Genomic DNA, 13,388 nt, shown 5'->3' on the forward strand with positions numbered 1-13,388 from the left:
AGGAAAGGAAGGAAGGAGGAGGGAGCAAAGAAAGAGGGGAGGAAAGAAGGAAGGAAGGAAAGGAGTAAGGACGAAAAGAGGAAGGAATTTAGGAGAGAAGGAAGGGAGGAAGGAAAGGAGGAAGGAAGGAAGGATTAGAGACACTGTGCCGTCCTCCTGTCTGAATACTGTCAGCTGTAAAAACTCCATCGTCCCGTGAGCACGATCCTCCGAATCAAAGTATCTGAAATGACGGAGCTTCAAGAGTCTCTAAAATAATCCGTAATGTCCGTCGAAGCTCCCGAACCTCGTCCAGACAGATCCGATCATCTCCAGACGGTTCTGACCCGTTTTGGTTTGAAAGTCTCAGGAGAAACTGAGCTCGGCGAATCCGGCCACAGGCAGCGGCGCCGGGCTCTTCTTCTTCTCCAGCTTCAGCCCCGCTGACGTCTTGGGTTTGGCGATGCGGCTCGGGTGCAGCAGGCTGAAGAAGTGGAAGCGCTCGCCCATCTTGGAGGGGTTGGTCAGCATGTCGTAGCTGCTGATCAGCTGCTGCCTGGTCGACGGGTCGCTGCAGCTCCTCAGAAGAACCTGCAGAGAACCAGAGAGGAACATGTTTCAGGTTTATCACGTGAGTTCATTTCTCTTTATTCAATCAGCTGTCAGGGATTATAGCTTCATTCATTTATATCTACAATGGATCAAATGACTGTAATGTAAAAGGTGTCACTTGTAGTAATAAACCTGCTTTACTTTAACTAACTCTACAAAGCTTTTTAGAGTCTTTAAACTCATTAGGTGTGTTTCCACTGCAGGAACGTTGGTGTAATTTTACGGGGCCAGTGTCTCCACTGCAGGAACCTCAGCCACAAGGCCATTTACAGGAACTTTTACGGAGGCCAATGGAGTACCTACTCCAGGGTAGGTACTCCGTTCGGCCCTGAAAAGCTCCTGAGTGGGGCTTGAGGTTAACCCGGCGCTGATTGGCTAAACCTAGAGCAGCTCTGACACCATCAGAAAGCATCAAAACAACCGGCATTTTTAAAATCCAGCAGAAGGGGAGCATTAGCCTCGCAGACACAAGAAAACAGCAAGAGGATGTACGACAAATAGACTGATGATGAGGTGCAGGCATTGATTGCCGTCTACGGCACCGAAGAGATTCAGAGGGGGTTTGAGCCAGAGTGACGTCACGGTCGAAACTGTCGCACAACGATTACGTGGCGATCGAAACTCATGACGTCGCTGAGGGGTCCTACTCTGCAGTGGAGACACGGCCACTGAGAGGACGGTTCCTGTAGAAGTTCCTACCCCCTCCTTTTACCAGGAACTCCTGCAGTGGAAACGCGGCTATTGCTTTGACACATTTCACTGTTTTGCTTCACTCTCAGCTCTCATAGTGTCATTTTTCAGCCACAGCAGGCAGCTACCGTCCGAGAAAAAGCTCAATAAAGCAACTATACACTATGTACTCTGCACCATTTTAACATGGACCCCAGGAAGAGTAGCTGTTGCCTGGGTAACAGCTAATGGGGATCCAAATAAACTAAACTAAACCAAACAGCAACACGTTGGTGAAGAAACTGAATATTTAGGCAGCTAAACAGCCAAATATTTCTCTCAGGAGTTAGTGGAAATCAAATCAGTGAATATGAGGATTTAGATTAATCAGTTTGACAAGAAAATGACTGTAGTGCTGGTTTATGGCTCCTGGATGTGTAAATAAGCCGCCGTCTGCTAACCAACAACATTAAAATATGGTGACTGCAACTTTGGCTCCAAGTGGACAAAAACAATAATCAGGTAATTCAGTTTTAAATATACAAAAAGCACCGTCGCTGTTGATATTATGCCTCCTGCTATCAGTGAGAGGAGCGTCAGACTCGCCTGTAGTCGGGTGTCGATGCCCATGTTCTTCAGAAACAGCCTTTGGGTGACGGGTCCGACACACGCCACGTCCCCCCCCGCCACCCTCCGCAGGTAGCTGAAGTCCACGTCGGCGGTGAGGTCGGCCGAGCCGGGAGACGCCAGCACGTGGTGGAGCTGGTGATCTTTAAAACCCTGATTTCAAAATAAAATGACAAAATAAAAAGTAGTTTGTCACATCATTGAAAACAGCTTTTATTTTAAAACCCTGATTTCAAAATAAAATGACAAAAAAAAAGTAGTTAGTCACATCATTGAAAACAGCTTTTATTTTAAAACCCTGATTTCAAAATAAAATAAATATAAAAAGTAGTTAGTCACATCAATGAAAACTGCTTTAAAGGCATCACATACTCACAAGATTATATTTAATATTAAGAAATTGGAAATACTGATGTGGAAAATTCCTTAACAGATATTTTCACCCGTCTCAGGAATTCAAAAAGTGACTTCCAACTAATTACTTAAAGAAAATAAATATGTTAACAGTATCAGACAGGCGGCGAAGGAAGAGGAGGAAAAGAAGGAAGAGGAGCGGCGGGCCGAGGAGCTTCGCTGCTTCCTAACATCTGTTTCCTTAAACTGAGACTTGAAGAGACGAGACGCAGAAAAAAAATGTCTTAACTGTCCGAAATTTCCTCACTTAAAGGTTCAAATCCCAAATGTTTCCTCACACAGGAGAAGAACATCAAAGGAGAACAAAAGCTACAGGATACAGAAAGGTTTCCTCCACTTAAACCACTACATGCTGTAATTTATTATATTCATTATTACATTTATTTATCATAAAATATTATAGCTGCACTATATTAGAAACAACTGTTTTCTGTGATATATAACTGGAAATTTACCAGATACACACAGTGTGTTATTCATGTACAGATATACAATTAATAATTATAATTTGAATCATCTGTGTATTTTACACAGATGATGTGATGTGATTATTTTTTAAATATTCACATCTGCTATAGTTTATAATCCAGACAGTAAGTATTTAGACAGATACATGTTTTGTTCTTAAGGCTCTGTGCTTCAATAAATTCAATCAATCAATCTTTATTTGTTTAGCGCCAAATCACAACAGAGCCATCTCAAGGCACTTTACACATAGAGCAGGTTCTAAACCGAACTCTTCAGGTTTTAACTTTAAAGAGACCCAACATTCCCACATGAGCAACAGTGGAGAGAAAAAACTCCCTTTTAACAGGAAGTAACCTCAGAACCAGACTCAGAGTGGGAGAACATCTGCCTCGACCGGTTGGACTAGAGAGGAGAGAAAGGAAGGATAGAGGAGAGAGAGGAGAGAGGAGGAGAGAGAGGAAGGAGAGAGAGGAGAGGAAGGAGAGGAGAAGAGAGAGGCACAAGAGGAGAGAGAGAGGAAGGAGAGGAGAGAGGAAGGATAGAGAGAGAGAGAGAGAGAGAGAGAGAGGAGAGAGAGGAAGGAGAGGATAGAGGAGGGAGAGGAAGAGAGAGGAAGGAGAGGAGAGAGAGGAAGAGGGAGAGAGAGGAGGGAGAGGAAGAGAGAGGAAGGAGAGGAGAGAGAGGAAGGATAGAGGGGAGAGAGGAAGTAGTGGAAGGAGAGAGAGGAAGGAGAGGAAGGAGAGGAGAGAGGATAGAGGGGAGAGAGAGGAAGGATAGAGGGGAGAGAGGAAGGAGAGGAGAGAGGAGAGAGAGGAAGGATAGAGGAGAGAGAGGAAGGAGAGGAGTGAGAGGAAGGAGAGGAGAGAGGAGGGAGAGGAAGAGGGAGAGAGAAGAAGAGGGAGAGAGAGGAAGGATAGATAATAGATAGAATTAAAATAATAGAAACTGCATTTAAGTACAAAGTCTCAGCTGGTGTGGAAGTCCATTTAGCGTATGGTGACCAAAGTTTAGATTTGATTTAGTTTAGTTTTGATTTTTAAGAAACATGAACCCATATTTAAATCTGTCCCACTGAGTGAATATTTAAAGCGTCCGTCGTACTCTGAATGTGTCCGTCTTGGTTCCATCGTGGCCGTAGTCGGCGATCAGCGCCGCTCCTCCGTCCTCTGTGATCCTCCGGGCCAGCTGCTGGACGATGGCACCGCCCTCCGGACACACCTCCACGTGATGCCGCTTTTCATCTGCCTGACACACACACACACACACACACACACACACACACACAGACGCAGACACACACAGACAGAAACACAGACAGACAGACAGACAGACACACACACGCACACACAGACACACACACAGACACACACAGACAAACACACACAGACAGACACAGACACACACACACACACACGCAGTCACACACACACACGCAGTCACACACACACACACACGCAGTCACACACACACACACAGAGACACACACACAGACACACACACACACACACACACACAAACACACACAGACACACAATTAATAATAAATCACTTCACTCTCAGGTCGGCTCTGCTGGAGACTACTGAGGAGGTTCAACACAGTCAGGCCTCTGATCTTTTAAGGTGGACTGAAAAATTCACTCTGACATTAAACAATATTTCACATTTAGATTTCACACTTCTCATAAAATATTTTGATGTGTCAAATAGATAATTATATAACCAGAAAACACAATCCGCTGTTACTTTTTTTTCTCCACTTAATTAAAACAAATCACAAACTTATTTCCTCAAATATCTTTTTAGGCTTTTTATTATCACAGAGGACTAAAAGAAACTAAATTATTCACTTTTTTTAAATCTGGAGTCATGTCATTGTTGTATTTTTTTTTTTTTAATGACTCAAATTGATTACTCGCAGATTAATTTTAGAGTTCATTTTGAGATTAGGATTGGCCTCTGATCTTTTAAGGTGGACTGAAAAATTTATTCAGACAAACAATATTTCACACTTTTAATAAATATTTTGAGTTGTCAAGAAGATAATTATATAACCAGAAAACACAATCTGATGTTACTTTTATTCTCCATTTAATTAAAACAAATCTCGAACTTTGAGACAAACGTTCAAATCAATCTGATGTCCTTAAATGTCTTTTTCTGTCCACAACACAGAAGGTCTTTAGTTTATTCACATTTTTTTAATCTGGAGCCATTGTTGTATTTTTCTTTTTTTTTAATGACTCAAATTAATTACTCACAGATTAATTTTAGAGCAGGGGTGTCAAACTCATTTTCATTCAAGGGCCACATACAGACCAATGTGATCTCATGTGGGCCGGATCATTAAAAAGATGGAGGGAAAGAAGGAGGGAAGGAAATAAGGAAATAAGAAGGGAAGGAAGGAAAGACAGGCAAAGGAAGGAGGGAAGAAAGGTAGGAAAGAGAGATAGTGAAGGAAGGGCAGATGGAAGGAAGGAAGGACAGAAGGAAGAAAGGAAGGAAGGACAGATGGAAGGAAGGAACGAAGAAAGGAAAAAAGGAAGGAAGGAAGGAAAAGAGCACTGGATGGCAAGTGGGCCGGATTGCAACCCTTGGCGGGCCGTATCTGGCCCGCGGGCCGCATGTTTGACACCCCTGTTTTAGAGTTAATTTTGAGATTAAGATTAACTGCCTTTTATTTCTTTAGCAGTTTCCTCTAACTTGACCTTTGACCTTTTTGAGTTTTGGATGTTTTGTGCCCTCAGCTCCTGGTTTTTATCTGCTGCTGCTGCTGCCGTGGGCGTAGAAACAACTCTCTGTGTGTCTCCTTCTTCTTCTTCTTCTCTGATGATTTACGTTATCTTAAAAAGACTCTCTGCTGCTAAGAGACAAAAACAAGAAACTAAAACAAACCGCAGCTGCTTGAAATATGTCGACCTGCTTCACGTTTGACCCAGAAACAGACAAACAAACACCTAAATAAAACCAGAAATGTAAAAAAAAAAAAAAAAAAAAATCAGCAGCTGCTTTGAACAGTTTCTTGGATGAAGTTACTACATCACATCGTCACTACGCTCTGTTTCAGAAACTATTGTTTGAATCTGAAAAACGCTGATGACCTCAATGACAAACTAATCTAATTCTTTTCTTAACCCTTTATTGGGCAAATAATTATATTTGGTAACTTCTGTAAATATCCTTCCTTCCTTCCTTCTTTCTTCCCTTCCTCTTTTCCTTTCTCCCTCCCTCGTTCCTTATTTCATCCGTCCTTCCTTCCTTTCCTTACTTCCATCTGTTCTTCGTCCCTCCCTCCTTCTGTCCTCCCTTCCTTCTTTCCTTCCTCCATCCCCCTTTCTTCTTCCTTTCCTTACTTCCATCTGTTCTTCGTCCCTCCCTCCTTCTCTCCTCCCTTCCTTCTTTCCTTCCTCCACCCCCCTTTCTTCTTCCTTCCTTCCTTCTTTCTTCCCTTCCTCCCTCCCTCCTTCTCTCTTTCTTTCCTCCCCCCTACCTTCCTTCCTTCCTTCCTTTCCTTCCTCCCTCCTTCCTTCCATCCTTCCTTCCTTCCTTCCTTCCTCCCATCCTTCCTCCCTTCCTTCCTCCCTTCCTTTCAATGAGTGCCCTATAAAGGGTTAAAACCTGCTTTCTAAACTTCTGGTTCTTCATCCAAACAAGCTAATGATGATGATGATGATGATGATGATGATGGTGGTGATGATGGAGATGAGGATGATGTCAGGCTCATGGCAGGATGCTCAAAGTGTCTGAAGTGAGCCAGAGAAGCCAAATCAAACAGACTGTGAACGTATAGATGGTATAGATGTGGGCAATAAAAAAAAAAACAGATGGAGGCTATAAAAGCAACTTCTAAGAGTATGTGGAGTTTATTTCCACAGAGTTAAAAAGAATAAACATCGACCTTCGAGTACATTCTGTGCTTTCAAGTACAAATAATACAACTCTCACAGTCAGGTTAAAGATACTATGCTTTAAAAACATCCAAACATTTGTTGTTTCGTTTCAAATGTAGAGCTCCTGTTTCCATGGATTTAAGTTTAAGTGGAAATATTATAAGAACAGAATTTTTCTTTGGCATACTTCACATCCATTTCAAGACATGGGGAGAAAATACAGAAACAAAGCTTAGCATAAAAGTATCTGACTGCTGATTTTCTATATTTTTCTTATTATCAGCAAATCTCATGTTTGGATCTAATGGTGCTTTTCCACTACACAGTTCCAGCACGACTCGACTCGGTTCCAGGAAAGACCTTTTCCATTACAAAGAAGTACCTACTCAACGTGGGCGGGGTCGTCATAGCACGGCTCCGCGAAACTGCCGTGACTTCATTTTATACGCGACACAAACACATAAACAATGGAGGACATGGAGGTGATGGTGTACTTGCTGCTGTATGTGGCTTTCTGTCACACAAAGCAACAACACTGAGCCGTATGGCTGTAACGCTGTTGCCGGTATTTAAAAATGACGGGTTTGATTCTTGTGTGGGACGGCTCATGACTCTTCCAGCGACAACTCTTCTGACCAATCAGCGGCCGGCAGTCTGTTGCCGTCACATTTAGTATCGGCTCGGCTCGCTTGGAACCTCAGCAGAGCAGGTACTGAAAAAGAACCAGGTACCAGGTACTATCCCTAGTGGAGACGCAAAAAAACTGAGCCGAGGTGACTCATGTCGTGCTGGAACTGTATAGTGGAAAAGCGCCATAAATGAACTGATCTACTAACGAGTATTATGTGTGTATCTAAAGCCTGATTTACCTTATTCCTTCACTGTTGTCTAAAAACTATTAAAAACACATCAGTGAGTCATTATGAAGAGTTTGGTCACATCAGTTTGTTTAGAGACGGCTTCAAAGATTAATAATCGATCATGTTTTCAGTCTCCGGAGAGTAGTTCAGTGTAAGACAGACACTACTGAGCATGTGCAGGAACATGGCTTGTTGCACTAAATATCACAACCTGTTAAATATTTATATATTTTACATTGTAAATAGCGTCAGTATCATGTGGACGGGTTGTGATATGAAGTACAACAAGCTAGAAAAGCTATAGTTGGGTTTTTTTTTAATTCCAATATTGATGAATTTGTAATATCAGTCATTTTGTTTTATTTGCTTATTTTTATGGTGAGTTTTACTTTATAACTTCATGTGAGTTTTTTTTAAATCCCATCAGTACATTCACTACAGTTTTGTTTGTTTTATTTTATTTCTTTGTGTAAGATGTCTTTAAATCACTAGTTCACTGTACAAAAACAGTTTCCTTAATAAAATGACTTGAACAAGAACGCTCTAATTAAACTCTAATTAAACTCTAAGAAATAATATCATCAATTGAAATGTTTCTACAAGGATTAATTGAAGGTGTCTTTGTTCCTCAGCCACACTTTCATATCGTTGGGTGTAATAAACATCACAGCCTGCAGGGGGCACTAGTAGTACAGCACCTTCCTCTACATGCTGGCTTAAAAGCTAAGACTGAGAGTTCATTTCTGACCTTTGAATCAATGCAAGGAGTCCATTAAGGGCTTGATAAATGAGCAACTCAATCTGTTGAGGAAGATCATGCATCATCATCGAAAGCTCTATAAGATAATGGACATTGTGGTGAGATTGTTTTGTCAGTTGTTTGTCTTGTTCAGGAGATTAAATCAGTGGTCTCTTTGTTTTCTGGTGTTTCAGCCTAACAAACAATTTAAAATATAATCCAGTGTCACATGACCCGGCTGCTCAGGTGCTCACCTGTACGAACGTGGAGGACGCCAGAGTGGGAGACGGCGCCACGACAAACCTCAGCTGGTCCGGCTTCTCTGGGTCGATGTCCACCAGCACCTCCCTCCAGCCTTTGTCTGTCCGCTACCCGAAACAAACAAACAGCCTAAATATACAGTTTTGAATAATGGTGCTGAAAGTTACACCAAAGTCTCCATAACACCAGAGAAAGATGCCTAAAAATGTACATCAGGAGTGGTTTCCTTCTTACTGACTCATACACAGACAGGTTTAAAAACAAGGAAACCAGACAAATATTTGAATAACTGTCTGTTTATATCAGGAGTTAAAATCAGAAGTTAATTCATGTGCAACAAAGCAGAACAAGCTTTAAAGATATCACTTGTTTGAGGATTTCAGTGTGTCTGTTTCCTCACAAAGTCACATCTGGACACAGGAGTTTATCTCTGTTTACTTTGCTTTCACCAAAGGAAGATCCCCTAAAATGCTTCTGCTCAGAAACTCAAAGTGAAACTACAAATGCTGCCTTTGATCACTCATGACGACTGTTTGGTTTTTTTAATATCTCACTTTGGCGCCATCTGGTGGCCGCGTTAATAATGACATGGCAAGCCAATAACGTGAGGACAGCAACACACTGACTGCAAAAATGTGGCATTTTTCTACAAATAAAACCTAAAATAGCACTGTGTAATTACATAAAAACTCTACAGATTGTGGTTTCGAGACGTACCTGAAATTTGTGGACTGGCAGAGCGTCAAAGAACTCATGAGCGAGAAAGATGCTGAAACCTGTAAGAAGAGAAGACACCCTTACCTTTCACATGTTAATATGAAACACACAACTTAACATTAGTAACTCTGGTGATGTTCTATTTTAAATATACTTTTTATATAAATGTTATATATTGTCGTTGTTGTATGAATAGTCGCAATAATACTGTGTATCAGTATTTCATGTTTTTCAACCCTGATAGGAACAATATCGCCACTAGAGCTGCAATAATTAATCAATTTCTGATAATCGATTAATCAAGTAATTTTTTAAAGAAAAAAATGTCCAAATTCTCAGATTTCACCGTCTGAAATGTGAATATTTTATGGTTTCTTTTGTTCTACTTAATATCTTTAAGTTACGGGTTGTTGGTCGGAACAAAACAAGACATCTGAAGACGCCATTTAAGTAATCAGTTATTGGCATTTTTTTTATAATTTTCGGACATTATATGTAACAACAACTCATCGATTAATCAGTATCAATCTGTATAATCTGTATCTGTACTTTATATACAGTTAGCTAGTTTATAATACTTTATATACAGTTAGCTAGTTTATAATACTTTATATACAGTTAGCTAGTTTACACTACTTTATATACAGTTAGCTAGTAATCTGTATTAATCACGAGTTGTAACCAAAAATCAGTCACCCGCCTACGTGTAATAATAACAAGTGTTTAACAAATATAGAATAAATGTAAAGTACCTGCCGGGACGTCGTCTAAGCGGCGGTACCAAGACACGTCCAGCCCGGTGGACGTTTCCCCGCGACGGTAAACCGGCTCGTCCTCGCTGTCCGCCTCCTGGTTTTGGGTCCCGGTCAGATTCTGAGCCTGGATACGACTCAGAGCCGGACTCACCTCGACCAGGTGGAGAGACACCGAGGCGACGCCAAGCACCGACTTCAGCTGATTGAATACCTGGAGAGAAAACACACAACACACGCGATTCAACACAATGTACTTTATACTGCTTTATTACACGATTAGAATAATGAGAATAAATAAGACGACACAAATATAGAAATTAATACAATAAATACACTTAACTGAGCAAATATGTGTAAAATTAATTCTTTTTATGTGTGATTTTATGTGTTTTATTCATTTAGATTTGCTGGATTTCTCGACTGTAACTGTAAAACAACCAGTAAACAGCTCCACCTGCTGGTCATAAATGAAACTGACATGACTGAAGATCTGATTACATTTTATAATCATTTCTTTGCTGTAACTTTTAAGTAAATGTTTTTCTTTTATCAAAAATAACTATTATTAACTTATAGTGTTCTTTCTGTAATGTAGTAGTGTTTCTCTTCTTGTTAGACAACTTAAATAAGTAGTTAAATAATAATTGATGCATGTGATCTACTATAAAACATGTGTTCGTACTCGGAGGATGTCAGCGGCCAGCGATCCTTTTCCAGGTCCGAGCTCGACCAGCTGCAGCTGTTTGGGTCCGCCGGCTCCCATCCACTCACTGATGATCCAAACACCGAGCAGCTGCAAGACAAACAAGACAAACAAGACACATGTTCAACAAACACCAGGACGAGATGTCAGAGAGGCAGAAACGTGCTGATTTCTGGTTTCCTGCTTCTGTAAATACAATTATTTTCTGTCACTCGTCCTTTTTTGGTGATTTTTAGGATGCAGTTGGTTAAAATGTACAATATTATGTTGCTTTTCTTTATTCCATTTAACTATATAACTCCATACACTATAACAATAACTAAATACTTGAACTGGAATTTGCCGTTTTACAGTGTTTATAGAAAGTGGATGTAAATTATTTAAATGATCTGTGATACAAGTATTTTGTATTAGGCTATATTTTCAACAACAGTGACGTAGTTTAACTTTTCCAGCATTTCCACGTCTTTAAGTTATTTATACTGAAGGTGAAACAGCTGATATGTAAACGCTTTTAATGCTATATGAGTGCAATGTTATACAAAGTGTTGTTGAACTAGATGTAAATTTGGTACCGAGCTGAGAATCATCTCACACCAATCTAAACTCTAGCTGTGTATCTGAAGCAGTTTTCACCTCTCCAAAGATCTGACTGATTTCTGGTGATGTGATGAAATCTCCGTCGGGCCCCAGCATGTCGTTCTTCACATAATAACCCTGAAAGACAAAACATATCAGTATGATCATGATTGATATGAGATGTGATTAACTTGAACAATAGTAGTAGAAGCAAAAACGTATCCTAAAATCAAAGGTGTCATTGATATACGGTATGTGATATCGTCTCGTACCGTCACAGGGTTGGTGAGCACCTCCCTCATGTACTCGGCCACCGTTATCGGACCTGTGGCTTTTATTTTGGAGGTCAGGTGTCTCAGCATGGAGGGTCGGTGCTTTTCATCGTCTGACGAAGAGCTGCACAAGAGTCTGACTTGAGCTGCTCGCCATCGCACTGTCAACACAAACAGTAGAAAAGATTAAAATAAGAGTTTCCAGACGGAGAAGTAAAGGCACATTTCACACAAAACACACAAAACAACATGTGATCAGTCCCTCAAGTTAGTTGCTGGAATAGTTTGTTGTATCTGAATTAAAGTTTATATGTGTTTGACTTCAGCTCTGAATGAGATATTTTGTTATTAATTAAGCTTATTATCTGAATTTGAACCCTTGTATTGCAGATTTTATTTGTGGAACTGTATTTTTGATTAAACACACAACGGAAAGTAGAGCTGCAATAATTCAATAAACAGAAACTTAAACAGCAATTATTTTGACAACCTAATGTTGTTGACATTGTTTTCCTATTTTGCCCCTCCCCAAATTATGTTAATGAGGCAGCCTAATACCACCTACATGACCTCAATAATAAACATAAAGTAGGACTTGACTAGTAATGGAGTACTATTACTTTTACTGTAATACTTTAACTACATCACTCATAATACTTATGTACTTTTACTGCAATGCTTTAACTAGATCAAGCTCATAATGCTTATGTATTTTTACTGTCATACTTTAACTACATCATCAATTAAATGTAATAAAATAAACTCTCACCTGCTGCTGAAGGTCTGCCAGGGTGAAATAAGACCCTGCTAACTAACTGCTGAGTTTTACCACCAAGAAAAGCTCTCATCCTGCTGCGTGTGGACCAAAACTACCTGTTTAAACACTCAGTTAGGTCTCATTATTAGTGAAAGCAGCTTTAATTTAACTTAATTTAACCTCGTGGGTAACAGCTAGCCAGCTAAATAGCCAATAGGGCGTTAACAGGAAAAGACAAACAGAGCTATAAGTGATGTTTCAGCTCCGGGTGCAACAGATTAACATACACATGTGTTTATCTATGTTTGTCTGTCGGTTAAAGTGACAAAAAGCTGCAAAGTCCTTGTTGGATAAGCTACAGCTCTGCAGCTAACTAGTGCCAATGGTGACGTCAAGGTAGCAGCAACGTAACGTACATAACATCCGGAACACCACAGACTTACAAAATAAAAGTACTGCAGTATTATGAGTGATGTAGTATGCCATATTACAGTAAAAGTACTGTAGTATTATGAGTGATGTAGTATGCAGTATTACAGTAAAAGTACTGCAGTATTATAGTGATGTAGTATGCAGTATTACAGTAAAAGTACTGCAGTATTATAGTGATGTAGTATGCAGTATTACAGTAAAAGTAGTGATATATTATTATATATGACATCATTAGATTATTAATAGTGAAGCATCAGTGTTAGAGCAGCATGTTACTGTTGTAGCTGCTGGAGTACAAATGTAGTGAAGTTGCATCGTTTTTTAATTATATTTTATTGTTAACATATCATAAGCGTTTCCGGTCTTATAAAGTCACGCTTAACACCGCGCAGGACAACAAACTCTCTGATTGGACGACCAGCAGTGACGTAGTCCAGAAGCGTGATTGTGATTGGATGATAAAGACCTCTGAACTCTGGTATTTACAATATTTATAAAAAAAATAAAATAAAATAACGTTAACACTTTATATAAATATATGTGCTAACACTTAGTTTTTCAAGCAAAAATAACACATATTAAAAAATAAATACAATTAAAATAAAATAAAATTACGGAAACGCCACGCGACGTCACCTTCACTTCCGGGTCACGTCT

At 40.0% G+C, this 13,388-nt stretch overlaps 1 protein-coding gene across 1 annotated transcript; it reads right to left on the reverse strand.

Annotated features, from left to right (window-relative positions):
- Nucleotides 1–104: 104 nt before the first annotated feature.
- On the reverse strand, nucleotides 105–12,635 carry ndufaf7 (NADH:ubiquinone oxidoreductase complex assembly factor 7). Its single transcript, XM_053337555.1, has 10 exons — nucleotides 12,312–12,635; nucleotides 11,543–11,703; nucleotides 11,328–11,408; nucleotides 10,671–10,781; nucleotides 9,986–10,199; nucleotides 9,234–9,292; nucleotides 8,510–8,623; nucleotides 3,871–4,014; nucleotides 1,867–2,040; nucleotides 105–570 (listed from the first exon to the last, which is right to left on the reverse strand). Exons 1-10 carry the CDS (start codon nucleotides 12,388–12,390, stop codon nucleotides 346–348), a joined length of 1,362 nt encoding a protein of 453 aa, XP_053193530.1. The 5' UTR covers nucleotides 12,391–12,635; the 3' UTR covers nucleotides 105–345.
- Between the last annotated feature and the right edge of the window lie 753 nt (nucleotides 12,636–13,388).

Source organism: Scomber japonicus, chromosome 17 (genome assembly GCF_027409825.1).
Source record: "Scomber japonicus isolate fScoJap1 chromosome 17, fScoJap1.pri, whole genome shotgun sequence".
Lineage (NCBI taxonomy): Eukaryota > Metazoa > Chordata > Actinopteri > Scombriformes > Scombridae > Scomber > Scomber japonicus.